The sequence below is a fragment of the Scyliorhinus torazame genome, chromosome 4 (assembly GCF_047496885.1).
Source record: "Scyliorhinus torazame isolate Kashiwa2021f chromosome 4, sScyTor2.1, whole genome shotgun sequence".
In the NCBI taxonomy this organism is placed as follows: domain Eukaryota; kingdom Metazoa; phylum Chordata; class Chondrichthyes; order Carcharhiniformes; family Scyliorhinidae; genus Scyliorhinus; species Scyliorhinus torazame.
This window is the reverse complement of record NC_092710.1, coordinates 296,183,417-296,199,550: the sequence shown is the minus strand read 5'-3', so window position 1 is coordinate 296,199,550 and position 16,134 is coordinate 296,183,417. Positions and strand designations below refer to the sequence as shown.

General features: G+C 49.3%; 1 protein-coding gene across 1 annotated transcript in view; it reads right to left on the bottom strand.

Annotated features, from left to right (window-relative positions):
* nr2e1 (nuclear receptor subfamily 2, group E, member 1) overlaps positions 1 to 16,134 on the bottom strand; it is a 69,893-nt gene that overhangs the window by 28,181 nt on the left and 25,578 nt on the right. The window contains exons 6-8 of the mRNA XM_072499961.1: positions 14,762 to 14,858; positions 11,741 to 11,890; positions 9,665 to 9,770 (exon numbers count right to left, since the gene is read on the bottom strand). Coding sequence (XP_072356062.1) covers positions 9,665 to 9,770; positions 11,741 to 11,890; positions 14,762 to 14,858 — 353 coding nt within the window. The remainder of the gene's footprint in view (positions 1 to 9,664; positions 9,771 to 11,740; positions 11,891 to 14,761; positions 14,859 to 16,134) is intronic.

Here is a 16,134-nt window from a genome sequence, read left to right as displayed (position 1 = left end):
CCCCCTCCCCCCTCACGGTCTCCAACCCCAGTTCTTCCCTGATCCCCCCCCCCCCCCCGGGTCCCACCTGTTGTCTCTCCACACTCAGGATCCCCCCCCCTTCACTGTTTGCTAATTTCAACCCCGACTGCAAGTCCGTGGCTACTAAAAGTCGGCGTTACAGTTTCGGGGACCGCCAATTCATTCGAGTGGAGATTAAGCGCCTTCTCTCGGAAAAGATCATTGCTCACAGCACCAGTCCCTGGCGAGCCCAAGTGGTGGTAGTCAAGTCTAGCGAGAAACACCGCATGGTCATTGACTACAGTCAGACCATCAACTGGTACACACTGCTTGATGCGTATCCCCTCCCCCACATATCTGACATGGTCAACCGGATTTCACAGTACCGGGTGTTCTCCACCATAGACTTGAAATCCGCCTACCACCAGCTCCCTATCCGCCCGGAGGACCGTAACTTCACGGCCTTCGAGGCGGACGGCCGCCTCTACCACTTCCTTAGGGTACCCTTTGGCGTCACCAATGGAGTCTCGGTCTTCCAACAGGAGATGGACCGAATGGTGGACCAGACAGACTGCGGGCTACCATCCCGTATCTGGACAACGTCACCATCTGCGGCCACAACCAGCAGGACCATGACATCAACCTCACTAAATTCCTCCAAACTGCCAAACGCCTCAATCTCACGTACAACGAGGCAAAATGTGTTTTCGGCACCACCTGCCTCGCCATACTCGGCTACGTGGTGGAGAACGGTGTCCTCGGCCCCGATCCCGACCGTCTGCGCCCCCTTCTCGAACTCCCCATTCCCACCTGCCCCAAAGAACTGAGGCGATGCCTCGGGTTCTTTGCCTACTATGCCCAGTGGGTGCCCGAGTACGCTGACAAGGCCCGACTCCTCCTCCGTTCCCCCTCATTCCCCCTCCCGCCCGAGGCCTGCCAGGCCTTCCACCTCCTAAAAACCGCTATCGCCAAAGCCGCCATGCATGCGGTAGACGGGTCTGCACCATTCCAAGTCAAGAGCGATGCCTCCGACTTTGCCCTGGGTGCCACCCTCAACCAGGCGGGCAGGCCCATCCCCTTTTCCCGCACACTCCAAGGCCCCGAGATCCGCCACTCCTCTGTTGAGAAGGAGGCACAGGCCATAGTGGAAGCCGTCCGGCACTGGAGGCACTACCTGGCCGGAAAACCATTTACCCTCGTTACTGACCAATGATCAGTTGCGTTCATGTTCGACAACAAACAACGAGGTAAAATCAAAAATGATAAGATATTACGGTGGAGGATCGAACTCTACACCTACAATTATAGAATCTTATACCGGCCAGGTAAGCTCAATGATCCTCCTGATGCCCCGTCCCGTAGTACTTGTGCCAACGCACAGGATGACCGACTGTGGGCACTACATAATGACCTCTGTCACCTGGGCATCAGGCGGTTCTACCACTACACCAAGGGCCACAACCTGCCCTTCTCAGTCGAGGAGGTCAAGGCCATGACTAGGGACTGCCAAGTCTGTGCGGAGTGCAAGCCGCAATTCTACAAGCCAGACAAGGCGCACCTAATCAAGGCTACCCGCCCCTTTGAACGTCTCAGCATTGACTTCAAAGGGCCCCTCCCCACCCATAATCGCAACACGTACTTCCTCAATGTCATCGACGCGTACTCGCGGTTCCCCTTCGCCATTCCCTGCCCCGACACGACCTCCGCCACCGTCATCAAAGCGTTGCAGGACCTCTTCATGCTGTTCGGTTATCCCAATTACATTCACAGTGACCGGGGCTCCTCCTTCATGAGTGAGGAGCTGAGTCGGTACCTGCTTGCCAGGGGCGTTGCCTCGAGCAGGACGACCAGTTACAACCCCCGGGGGAACGGACAGGTGGAGAGGGAGAACGCGACAGTTTGAAAGGCCGTGCTGCTAGCCCTCAAGTCAAAGGCCTACCAGTCTCCCGTTGGCAGGAGGCCCTCCCTGCCGCACTCCACTCCATCCGGTCCCTTTTGTGTACTGCAACGAATGCTACCCCTCATGAGCGGATGTTTCTCTTCTCCAGGAGATCGGCATCCGTGACATCGCTTCCGTCCTGGCTCCTGTCCCCAGGAGACGTCCTGCTCCGCAAGCACGTGCGGACCTCTAAGGCGGAGCCCCTGGTCGAGAGAGTCCGTCTCCTCCACGCCAACCCACAGTACGCGTACATAGTGTACCCCGACGGGCGTGAGGAGACCGTCTCCATCAAGGACCTGGCCCCCTCTGGGGCCCCTGCCGCCCCCGCCCCGCAACCTCCACCCCGCTCCCTCTCTGCTCCCGTCGATCCCTCGGCCTGTTACTATTCCGTGCCAGCCGCTGTCATTCCGCAGTTTCGCCTCGAGCCAGCCGAAGCGGTGGGGGACGTCATGCCGCCTCGCGACCCAGCACCACCGACCGCACGGATACCGCCGGACACTACCTCAGCGCCGCAGCTCCGACGTTCAAAGAGATCGACCAAACCCATCGTTCGTCTCGACCTCTGACGACACGGAACCTCCTGATGGACTCTGTTCGTTACTCCCTGTTTGTTCACTGTGTTTGCTACTCCATATTTTCACCCCGGACTTCCTTCTAAACAAGGGGTGAATGTGGTGATACACCACTGTACTTCCCTAGCATTGTACATAGTTATATAATAGTTGTGTGTAACGTGGCCCTGTAATCCTGTGTATTGTACTGTGTATTGTACTGTAGCTCTGTAGAGGTTCGGCCACCTGTATGTAACCTGACCTGGCCACGGAGAGCTCCGCCTTGGCCACTCCCCTGGGAGTTAGGTATAAGACCCAGCTTCTGAGACCGGACCCATTTTGTCTGGGGTCGTCTGTGTCGGATAAGCTTCCTATGTAGTGTATTAAAGCCTTGGTTAAAGTCTCACATGTCTTTGTGGTTCTTGACGCTTAGTTCATCAATAGGAAAACAAATGTGATTGGTTGGTGAATACTTTGCTTGCTTATCTTTAAACTCCTGTAGTTTATTTGTAATTGTAAGGTTTATTCATTGTAGTTGGGTTTACTAGCAGTAGTAAAGTTATTGGGAGTTGCAATGTTCGTTAATTACAAATTAGTTACACCTAGATTAACACATAATAATAATGGCAAGGCAGGTGATGTGTTGCGCCTGTAGAATTTGGGAGGAACGGGACACCGGAGTGATCCAGAGCAAGCAGCCTGCAGTAAGTGTCTGTGGCTTGAGACGCTTCCGCTCAGAGTAATTGAGCTGGAGGCAGAGCTGCACATGGTGCAGTGCATCGGGGAGGTGTGAGAGAGAGAGCGTGTGTGTGTGTGAGTGAGAAAGACAGTATGTGTCAGAGAGAGTGTTTGTGTATTTGTGAGTGAAAGAGTGTGTTTGAGAGTGAGAGTGTGTGAGTGAGTGAAAGTGTGAGTGAATGAAAGTGTGTGAGTGAGTGAGACAGAGTATGTGTCAGAGTGTTTGTGTATTGTGAATGAGTGTATGTGCGAGTGAGAGAGTGGGCACGGCCTAACGGAAATGTTTCTAAGTGTGGTAGCGAATGGGAACAGCCGGGTATTTCCCCGTGGCTGACACGGTGAGGTCGGCACCGGTATCTAACGTTAATTAGAGCACTGAATGATTCCCCATGGGCTTCAGGCCAGAATTGACTGTCCCGCCAGTTAATTCGCCTGGACCGCGCTCGGCACCTCCCGGCTAACGAGGAGGAGCAGCTCTTAAACCGATCCCGCGGAGTAAACCCCAGACAGCACACAGCGATGCCACTGTGTAGACCAGCCCCATGTTTTGGTGATACTGACCTGGCCCAACTGTTAGATGTGGTGAAGCCCAGGCAGGATACCCTGTTCCCCTGAGGGGGTCGGAGAGTCAGCCACAGAGCAGCCAATGCCGCCTAGGAGGCAGTGGCAGCTACCATCAGTGCAGGGAGTATAACCTGGAGGGCTGTTACTCAGTGCCGTAAGTGTGGGAGTAAAGTAGAGAGTTTTGTGGGAGTGAGGGAGAGAGTGAGTCTGTGGCAGTGAGAGCGTGTGTGTGGAATGAGAGAGCGTGTGTGGGCGTGAGAGAGAGCATGTGGGGGGGAGTGAAAGGGAGTGTGTGGGGGGGAGTGAGAGAGAGAGTGTGGGGGGGGGGGGTGAGAGAGAGAGAGTGTGGGGGAGTGAGGGAGGGAGAGTGTGTGTGGGAGTGAGAGAGAGAGTGTGTGGGAGTGAGGGAGAGAGAGGGTGTGTTGGGGAAGTGAGAGAGAGTTTGGGAGTGAGAGAGTGTGGGAGTGAGAGAGAGAGTGTGGGGGGCAGTGATGGAGAGAGTGTGGGGGGAGTGAGGGAGAGAGAGTGTGTGGGGGAGTGAGGGAGTGTGTGTATGGGGGAGAGAATGTGTGGCAGTGAGGGAGAGAGTGTGTGTGGGGGAGTGAGAGAGAAAGAGTGTGGGTGTGAGAGAGAGAGTGTGGGGGGGGGGGGTGAGGGAGAGGGAGTGTGTGTGGGAGTGAGGGAGTGTGTGGGGGAATGAGAGATAGAGTGCGTGTGTGGGAGTCAGGGAGAGGGAGTGTGTGTGGGGTGAGGGAGAGAGAGTGTGGGTGGGAGTGAAGGAGAGGGATTGTGTGGGGGGAGTGAGGGAGAGAGAGAGTGTGGGGGGAGTGAGGGAGAGAGAGTGTGTGTGTGGGAGTCAGGGAGAGGGATAGTGTGGGGGGAGTGAGGGAGAGAGTGTGTGTGGGAGTCAGGGAGAGGGAGTGTGTGGGGGAGTGAGGGAGAGAGAGTGTGTGGGGGGGAGTGAGGGAGAGAGAGTGGGTGGGAGTGAGGGAGAGGAATTGTGTGGGGGGAGTGAGGGAGAGAGAGTGGGTGGGAGTGAGGGAGAGGGAGTGTGCTGGGAAGAGAGAGTGTGGGGTGGAGTGGGAGAGAGAGAGTGTGGGGGGAGTGAGGGAGAGGGAGTGTGGGTGGGAGTGAGGGAGAGAGAGTGTGCGGGGGGGAGTGAGGGAGAGAGTGTGTGTGCTGGAAGAGAGAGTGTGGGGTGGAGTGAGGGAGAGAGAGAGTGTGGGGGGAGTGAGGGAGAGAGAGTGTGGGAGTGAGAGAGAGAGTGTGTGGGAGTGAGAGAGAGTGTGTGAGCGTGAGTGTTTGAGAAAGTGTGTGAGTGTGTGTCTGGTTCACTAGCACTTTTAGGGTTCTCACTCACCCTCACCCCCACACAACAACACATATTTCTACTCACACAGTGGGTGAGTGAGCGAGTGAGCTCCCTATGTGGTTAGCACAATTGCTTAGCACAATAGCACAACCACTATGAGCATAGTGGTTGGCACAATTGCTTCACAGCTCCAGGGTCCCAGGTTCGATTCCCGGCTTGGGTCACTGTTTGTGTGGAGTCTGCACGTTCTCCCCGTGTGTGCGTGGGTTTCCTCCGGGTGCTCCGGTTTCCTCCCACAGTCCAAAGATGTGCAGGTTAGGTGGATTGGCCATGATAAATTGCCCTTAGTGTCCAAAATTGCCCTTCGTGTTGGGTGGGGTTACTCGGTTATGGGGATAGGGTGGAGGTGTGGGCTTGGGTAGAGTGCTCTTTCAAAGAGCCGGTGCAGACTCGATGGGCCGAATGGCCTCCTTCTGCACTGTAAATTCTCTGATTCTAAGACTGGGACTGAACGGAAAACACATTCTCATATTCTAATGGTCATCTTTATTAATTACTCTTTTTTTTTTAATTGGTTTATTACTTTGACATTGCTCTCTGCTCAGTGCTCAGCAAGTTGTTTCCTTTCTTCATACCTCAACTTTTTAATGAAAATCATGTATCATGTTGCGCCAAACTTTTCCAAAGTTTGTTCATCGGCCCCTTGGAAAAAATGGAAAAGTGTCCCTTGGTGCAAAAAGGTTGGTCATGGCCAGGGACTGCTACTGAGAAAGTTATTTGAGCTAAAAGCTGAGAAGTCCACTTCATCCTACGGTCTTAAAAGACACGGCTGTTATGATAGTAGCTGCATTGGTTTTAATTTTCCAAAATTTCCTAGGTTCTGGAAAGCTCCCATTATATTGGAAAATAGTGAATTCTGACTCTGCAATCCAAGAAGGTAAGGAGAAGGCAGGAAACTACAGGTCAGTTAGCTTAACATCTGCCAAAGGGAAATTGCTGGTATCGATTAATAAGGGTGTGGTAGTGGAGAAGTTTAAAAATCTCAATGCAGTCAAGCAGTCAACATGAATTTATGGAAGGGAAATCAGACTTGATTAATTTATTGGAGTTCCTTGAGGACAGAACAAGCAATGTGGATAACGGGGAACCACTGGATGTGCTGTAGATTTCCAGAAGGCATTTGATAAGGTGCCACATCAAAAGTTATGGCACAAAACAAAAGCTCATGGTGCAAGGAGTGACATATTAGCATGGACACAGGACTGGTTAGCTAACAGGAAACAGAAAGTAGAGATAAATGGGTCTTTTCTGGGTGGCAAGATGTGACAAATGGAATTCCACCAGTATCAGTGCTGGGGGCCTCAAACTATTTATAATTTATATCAATGACTTGGGCAAAGAGATCAATAATCTTTATTGTCACAAGTAGGGGCTGGTTTAGCACAGTGGGCTAAACAGCTGGCTTGTAATGCAGAACAAGGCCAGCAGCGCGGGTTCAATTCCCCTACTGGCCTCCCTGAACAGGCTGCGGAATGTTGCGACTAGGGGCTTTTCACAGTAACTTCATTGAAGCTTACTTGTGACAATAAGTGATTATTATTATTATTAAGTAGGCTTACATTAACACTACAATGAAGTTACTGTGAAAAGCCCCAAGTCGCCACATTCCGGCGCCTATTCGGGTACACTGAGGGAGAATTCAGAATGTCCAATTCACCTAACAGCACGTCTTTCGGGACTTGTGGGAGGAAACCGGAGCACCCGGAGGAAACCCACACAGACACAGGGAGAATTTGCAGACTCCGCACAGACAGTGACCCAAGCCAGGATTCGCACCTGGAACCCTGGCACTGTGAAGCAACAGTGCTAACCACTGTGCTACCGTGCTGCCCTCATGGTTATGAAATTTGCTTATGACACAAGGATAGATAGGAAAGAGGACGTAAGAAGCATGTAAAGGAACATAGACAGGATTGAATCAGGAAAAAGAGGGAGGCTTGTGGCATTTCAGTGGGCTGGAAACAGTGAATGCCTTCAAGGTGTATAGAAAGTGCAGGGGGTTACTTCAAAAAGAAAGCGAAGAGGGGGTTTGAAAAACACTGGTGGACAAAATAAAGGAGAATCCCAAGGTGTTTTATAAGTATATTAAGGGAAAGAGGCTAACTAGGGAAAGAGTAGGGCCTATTCGGGACCAAAATGGAACCTGTGTGTGGAACCGAAAGACGTCGGTGAACTATTAAATGAATATTTTACATCTATGTTCACTGTCTAGGTATAGAAGGCAGGGAGGAGGACTGTGATATAATTGAACAGATTAGCATTGAGAGAGAGGAGGTGCCAGTGGTTTTAGTGGGATTAATATCTCCAGACCCAGGTGAGACGTATGCTAGATTGCTGTGTGAGGCAAGAGAGGAGATTGCATGGACTCTGACGCTAATTTTCAAATCCTTTCTGGCCACAGGAGAGGTGCCAGAGGTCTAGAGGATAGCTAATGTGGTATTGTTTTCAATAAGGGAAGCAGGGGAAAACCAGGTAATTACAGGCCAGTGAGTCTAACATCAGTAGTAGGTAAATTGTTGGCAAGATTCTGAGGGACAAAATCTGTCTCCACTTGGAGAGGCAAGGATTAATCAAGAATAGTCAGCTTTGTCAGGGGCAGATCTGTCTGACAAATTCGATTGAATTTTTCAAGGAAGTGATTAGGTGTGTAGATGAGGGAGGTGCAGTTGATGTATTTTACATGGACTTCAGTAAGACTTTTGACAGGGTGCTACATGGGAGACTGATGAAGAAGGTAGGAGTCCATGGGATCCAGGGCAATTGGGCAAATGGGATCCAAAATTGGCTGAGTGGCAGGAAGCAGAGGCTGTTTAGCACAGGGCTAAATCGCTGGCTTTGAAAGCAGACCAAGACAGGCCAGCAGCACGGTTCAATTCCCGTAACAGCCTCCCCAAACAGGTGCCGGAATGTGGCGACTAGGGGCTTTTCACAGTAACTTCATTTGAAGCCTACTTGTGACAATAAGCGATTTTCATTTCATTTTCATTCAGAGGGTAATGGTCGAAGGTTGTTTTTGTGACTGGAAGCCTGTGCCCAGTGGTGTTCTGCAGGGATCGGTGCTGGGTCCCTTGCTGTTTGTAGTGTACATTAATGATGTAGAAGTGAATGTGAGGGGTTTGATCAGTTAGTTCGCAGATGACACAAATGTTGGGAGTGTGGTAAACAGCTGGGAGGAAAGCCTGAGATTATAGACGATATAGACAGGACGATCAGATGGGCAGAACAGTGACAAACATAATTTAATCCTGAAAAGCATGAGGTGATGCATTTTGGGCTGACTAACATGGCAAGGGAATATACAATGAACAGTCGGACACTCGCATGTACAGAGGACCAGAGCAACGTTGAGGAGCATGCCCAAAATCCCCTGAAGGCAACAGGACAGGTAGATAAGGTGGTTAAGAAGGTATTTGGGATACTTGCCTTTATTAGCCGAGGGATGGACTATAAGAGCAGGGAGTTACGATGAAGCGGTATAAAATGCTTGTGAGGCCACAGCTAGAATAGTGTGTGCAGTTCTGGTCTCCACACTATAGGAAGCATATGATTGCACTGGACAGGGTGCAGAGGAGATTCACCAGGATATTGCCTGGACTGAAACATTGCAAACGCTTAATGGCCAGCGCAGACACATTGTTTTCATAGTTTTCATAGAATTTACAGTGCAGAAGGAGGCCATTCGGCCCATCGAGTCTGCACCGGCTCTTGGAAAGAGCACCCCACCCAAGGTCGACACCTCCACCCTATCCCCATAACCCAGTAACCCCACTAAGGGCAATTTTGGACACTAAGGGCAATTTATCATGCCCAATCCACCTAACCTGCACACCTTTGGACTGTGGGAGGAAACCGGAGCACCCGGAGGAAACCCACGCACACACGGGAAGGATGTGCAGACTCCGCACAGACAGTGACCCAAGCCGGAATCGAACCTGGGACCCTGGAGCTGTGAAGCAATTGTGCTATCCACAATGCTGCCGTGCTGCCCTTGGGCCGAAGGTTAAGTGAGTGGGCTAAAATTTGGCAGATGGGGAGTATAATTTGTCAACTTGGGCAAGAAGAATAGAAAAGCTGCATATTATTTAAATGGAGAGAGAGATCGCAGAATTCTGAGGTACCGGAATAGGGAAAAGTTAGTACGCAGGTGCAGCAAGTGATTAAAAAAGCAAATGGAATGTTATCCTTTATTGCACTTTAAGATCTATTTATGGTTCTTTATAGAAAGCCCTTTAAGAGGAAAGGGTCCCATCAGAAATGAGCATTTGACTATAAGTATTAATAGCAGAGGAAAGGATGGACTGTTCTCCAGCACAGTGTAAAACATACACATTTTGTCACAGAACGAGTATTTTATGATATAATTGCTTGAGGATCAGCAATGCTGACCATCATCTGTCGTGAAACAAGCTGTTTATGAGCACATTGCACCATCCCACCGCCGAAGCATTATACATTTCTTCTATCGTGGGCCTAACCGTGCAAGAGCCCACTCTCCTTTACCTGGTGTGGATGTAGCTGTTGAGAGTGAGCTGAGCTTCATCCTGCAGCGCTGCTATTGCTGAAGCATTGCGGAAATTTCTCAGCTCCGAGCCACTCTGAGTAGGAACTAAGAACAAAAGAGAAAAACAGACCTTCTGTCAGAGTGAGTTATTGTAGAACTATCTTCAGAAGATATCCGCTTTGAATGACTAATCAATTAAAAACAAATAGCTGTAAGTCTCAATAGCATTGTCACCTATGATATTAATAATAACTGCTCTATCAAGAGTTTGCACATTCTCCCCATGTCTGCGTGGGTCTCACCCCCACAACCCAAAGATGTGCAGGGTAGGTGGATTGGCCACACTAATTGGGAAAAATAGAATTGGGAACTTTAACTTTATTTATTTTTAATTAGTGTTCTATTAAAAGGCCTTTTGAAAATAAGCAATATATATGTAGAATGTTCCCTGTGCACTTCTAGCATGTTTTATTCTTTGCCAATGAGAGAGTGTTTTACTGCTTCAGTGGTTTTCAAAAGCTGACTTCACCTAAGCCAGAGGTGCAGTTTACCTGCACCAATCGAAATGGAGCCCGCAAACTTGTTACTATTGGAAGATACAGGTCATTGTATTTTCAATGTGTTCAATGTGCGCCAAGACTTTATGTGCCAAAGTTCAAATATGTGCATCTGGCCCAGAGAATCCATAGAATTCCTACAGTGCAGCAGGAGGCCATTCGGCCCATCACATTTGCATCAGCCCTCTGAAAGAATACCCTACCTGGAAAAACTCCCCTTCCTATCCCGATAACCCCACCTAACCTACACATCTTTGGACACTAGGGGTAATTTAGAATGGCCAATATGACAGCACAGTGGTTAGCACTGCTGCCTCACAGCGTCAGGGACCCGGGTTCGATTCCAACTTCGAGTGACGGTGTCGAGTTTGCACATTCTCCCCATGGGTTTCCTCCGGATGCTCCGGTTTCCTCCCAGAGTCCAAAGATGTACAGATTAGGTGGATTGGCCATGCTAAGTTAGCTTTTAGTATCCAAAGATGTGTAGGTTACTTTCAGGGATTATAGGGGGGGGGGGAGTGATCTTGGGTTAGGTGCTCTTTCAGAGGGTAGGTGCAGACTCGATGAGTAGAATGGCCTCCTTCTGCACTGTAGGGATTCTATGAACCCTTTGGACCCTTTTTCTGATCGCATTTTTTTTTCCAGTTTGAGTGTGTTTTGTTCTGGAAGAAGAGAAGAGGGTTTCTTTTTGCAAAGTGAAGCTAACAGCCCCCATAACCCATTTGCGGTCCACAACCGAAGTATTGGGGTCCAGCACCATTTCCTGAGAACTATGGCTTGACTTCAAGCATTCTGGGATCAGTATGAGCAGCGACACTTTCACTGATGGGACGCTCAGGGGAGCATCTTTTTAAAAAGAATTTATCCCCATATTCCACATCCATTCCTGTGTCCGAGATTCCAACCTCAAAACTCAAAAGATTCCAATCCCCTTCTGAAACAGATGCCCCCAATCTCCAAACCAGTCCCCGAGTCAAAGACACCAAAACATGTCCATCGGCCCCCTTACAGGCCACAAGTTAATCACTTTGCAACCTCAACTCCCAAAGCCAGTCCCAGTGTCATGGATTATCCTCCCATTCTAAAACAACCCTACTCCCAGAGTAAGTGAGCCCCAATGTGAAAATTACTGCTCCTGACTCAAAGATCCTGCACACTTGGAGCATTCCTGCAAATGTTGTCCGTGGTGTTAAAAATGACAATCCGCAGGGCAGCACGGTGGCGCAGTGGTTAGCACTGCTGCCTATGGCGCTGAGGTCCCTGGTTCAATCCCGGCCCCGGGTCACTGTCCATGTGGAGTTTGCACATTCTCCCCGTGTCTGCGTGGGTCTCACCCCCACAACCCAAAGATGTGCAGGGTAGGTGGATTGACCATGCTAAATTGCCCCTTGATTGGGGATAAAAAAAGAATTGGGTACACAATAATTTATGTATATTTTTTAAATGACAATTCACCATCAAGGTTAACATATGAGCGGCAATGTCTGTCTGGGAGGTTACACAGGGGGACAGACTGACCGGCTTTAAAAGTCACGATGCATTTCAAACAGGCGAATTCAGTGGCGTCCACACGGAGCTGCCGGAATCGCGCAACCACCTCCTGCAGGGCATGGATTTCCGCAATTATCTTGTTCAGCTTCTGGGAGTCTGTGTTGTCACTGTTCATCCCTGGAGAGAGAGAGAGAGAGAGGGAGAGACACAGCGAGTCACTAAATCTAAATATTTACTTGTCCAAACGAAAGCAGCTCAGCAGCTGATTCCTCGGCATAGGGTCCCCCAGAATGAACACAAATCGCAGGTCGGTGTTAGCAAATCAAAACACCTCCAAAACTACTTCACCCGTCTGCATCACCCCAGCTTGTCAATATCTTGCATATTGAGCAGTAAGTCGAGAATGACTTCTTCTTCAGTATACAATTCACACGAGACGAAGAGTTGAAGTGAACAGTGGTTTTAATCAGCCAGATCTGTGCCTGCCTGCGACTGCTCTGTACTGAGTGCCACCTACAGGCTGCAGATCTATATACCTCCCCCGAGGGGGGCGGAGCCATAGGCGGAGCCCACAAGGGCATCAACATAATACAATACAATGTAATGCAATACAATGGTGAATGGTAGCAGTGATACATTCACCACACTTAGTGCCTGTGGAGCACTGACTGTCGCGGGTGTGTTTGTATTGAGTGGGCGTTGTAAATGGAGATTTCCTCTGGAGAAGGACTTTGGCCGTGTTTGCAGCCGGAGATCTCCCTCGCTCGCTGACTGATATCAGGATAATCTGACATGGGTTAAGAGAAAGCTGACACTGGCCGAGTAGTTACCGGTGTTCCCGTGGTAACTGTGGTAAGGCATCAAAGCAACCATTCACTTAGCACTCTGTACAACTATGGTGTTTCTACAAGTGGAATTAACGATGAAACACGGTTAGCCGGGAATCAGGCAGGTGTACCTTCACACCATTTGTAACCAAAAGGGGCAGAGACCAGAAGGGGAATCGCATAGAAACCTATAAAATTCTAGCAGGACTAAGCAGGATAAATGCAAGAAGAATGTTCCCGATGGTGGGGTGTCCAGAACCAGGGGGTCACAGTCTGAGGATAGTCCTAGTTGACCATAGGCTGTTTTCCCTTTGAGAGGGAGAGCTGGCTGGTGGTGATTTTTTAAAAATTAAAGTGCCCAATTCTTTTTTCCAATTAAGGGGCAATTTAACATGCCCAATCCACCTAACCTGCACATCTTTGGGTTGTGGGGGTGAGACTCACACAGACACGGGGAGATTTTGCAAACTCCACACGGACAGTGACCCAGGGCCAGGATCGAACCTGGGTCGTCGGCACCATGAGGCAGCAGTGCTAACCACCGTGCCGTCCTGACTGGTGGTGATTTAACCTGAGGATCACCACACCTCAGGTGAGGGGCCTCATGAATAACCTCAGCCAGTACAGGACTTGAACCCACGCTGCTGGGCTTGCTGTGCACCACAAACCAGCTGTTTAGCCAAATGAGCTAAATCGGCCCCCAAGAATGTGTGGTAGACATTTTAGGACAGAGATTGGGAGAAATTTCTTCACCCAGAGTGGTGAGCCTATGGAATTCACTACCACACAAAGCAGTTGAGACCACGACAGGTGCAATCTAACGGAAACGTTTCTAAGTTTAATTTCAGACGAGTTTTGCCGTGAGTCTCTCCCCGGCTGTCGGTGAGTTCCCCACCGCTATCTAATCACACTCAGCCAATTTTGTGGGCCCTGGGGAGTTTCTCTCTGGCTAACCCACAATCAGGCTGGCTCCTCAGAGATTGGGCCACCATTTTAAAAGGCTGCCCTGATCTCTAAGTGAGCTTGAGGGACCCCCACATCCCTCACCCAAGGGCAATGTCACCCCCTATACACATGGGCATTACCCCGCACCCCCCAAATGAGGACATCCCACCAAGGGGTCGCTGTGGGGTCCCCCTTTTAGGCCTTCCTGTGCCCACTTTTGGGTCCCCCATTCAGGACCCCCACCCTTCACACCCCCAACCTTCCAGAGGCCCCTTTATACCCACCCTTCACCCCCCCACTCATCATACCCCCCTCATCCCGCCTTTCAGCCTTTCATGAGCATGGCCCCCCTCTGGCCCTTGGCAATGCCACCCTGGCACCTTAGCAGTGCCAGGTTGCCAAGGTGTCACCCTGACCACTCACGGTTCTCTAATGGCCTGGGAGCCTCTTCCCCCGCTACCCAGGTGCCACACGTTTGTGTGGACCAGTGCTAATCACTGCCTGCATGACCTCTCACTGGGCAGCCAGTTAGATCACAGGACACAGTTAGATCGGGTTTCCATCTCGCTAATAAGATGGAGATTGCTCTTGATTGACCACAATTAGCTTTGCGATTCATCTAGACAGGATCCAGGTCCCGCCAGGGGAGCGTGCCGGTTAGATTGGAAACTGATCAACGCCCGGCACGGATCCTGATTTTGGCATCACCCGCAATCTAACCGGCTCGCACGGATCCACACCGCATCCATTAAATTGCACCCCGTATGTTTTCTAGATGCAGTTAGATATAGCACTAGGGGTGAAGGATATGGGTGGAAGGTGGAAACAGGCTATTGAGTTGGATGAACAGCTCTGATCATAATGAATGGCCTCCTCCTGCTCCTATTTTCTATGTTTCTATAACAGCTGCCAATATACCTGAGCAATGATGTGTTTCTTATGCTGGAATGGAGAATTGTTTAAAATTCAGAGTGGCATCCTCCCCCTAAGAAAGTGATTTAAATCCACCAGTTTTAAAACTGGGATTAATGCGCAGGCAATTCCAGTTCCTTTTCCTGGAATGTCTACAGAAACTAGCACCAAATGTCTAACATGCAATGGAACATTCCTTCCATGTGCACCATCTCGCCTTTTAACTTGTAAAATTTTAAATAAGTTTGAAACTAAAGTATTGGCACAATGGACAATTTCAGCAATTTAAGTGCCATTTAACAGAACCTCAGGAATTCCAGATTTTAATCTTAACATTTGCTTTTATAAAAATGTTGCAACTCACCAGATACAGCCAGTAGAGTACTAGAATCGATTGGAATGGCCCATTGGGCTATACCCAAAACAAAGAGTTCCCTCCAGGCATCTTCCAAAAGAATTAGCTAGAGTGAGACAGGAACATCAGAAACATCTGGATTATTTCCCGTAATTCCAGATTTCATTTTGTTGCTTGTTAGAATAGTGTTTTTTTTACACAAGAAAACTTGAATGTGATTTTAAACAATTTTCTCGAAAGTGAGCCCTATGTTTATATAAACGGTTATCTGATTATCCCCACTCCCCGACCCCACCCAAATCTCTTGTGTCCTTGTTTGGTGAACCTTTTTCTCCTAACTGTCCATTGGAATATCCCAGTTGTTCGGTCTCCTCAGATTTGGTGATTTTCCTGTCTTTCCCTAACTTCCCATCTTTGCACATTCTCTTACTGGGTACAAATCCGATCCGCTCTGACCTTTTTGCTCCTTATAGAAAGCGCTAAACTTGGCTAATTCACCACTAATGCTCAACTCCCAACCCGTGAATTGGAACTTTCCCCTAATCTCTTTTTGATATGACTACATCATTTATAATAATAATAATCTTTATTGTCACAAGTAGGCTTACATTAACACTGCAATGAAGTTACTGTGAAAATTCCCTAGTCGCCACATTCCGGCTCCTGTTTAGGTACACAGAGGGAGAATTCAGGATGTCCATTTCACCTAACAGCACGTCTTTCAGGGCTTGTGGGAGGAAACCGGAGCGCCCGGAGAAAACCCACACACACAAAGGGAGAACGCGCAGATTCCACACAGACAGTGACCCAAGCCGGGAATTGAACCTGGGACCCTGGAGCTGTGAAGCAACAGTGCTAACCATGGTACATACAACCTTGATCCTAAATACAGAAGTAGAACAATCTGGTGGCAAATTATGAATACCTTAAAATCCACTCGCCGAGAATCAGGTTAGTTGGAAGTTAGGGTGTTGGAAGTAATTGCGAAAAGGTTGTTGGAACACTTGGAAAACAAGCACCTAACTAATCTAATCCCATATTACAGCACTTGGCCCATAGCCTTGTATGCCTTGCCATCGCAAGTGCACATCTAAATACTGCTTAATAAAAGCAAATTACTGCAGATGCTGGAATCTGAATCCAAAGGGAAAATGCTGGAAAGTCTCAGCAGGTCTGGCAGCATCTGTAGGGAGAGAAACGAGCGAATGTTTCGAGTCCAGATGATCCTTTGTCAAAGCTTTGCCCCCATGTCCAGCTTTGACAAAGGGTCATCTGGACTCGAAACGTTAGCTCTTTTTTCTCCCTACAGATGCTGCCAGACCTGCTGAGATTTTCCAGCATTTTCTCTTTGGGTTCTAAATGCTTCTTAAATGTTATAAGGA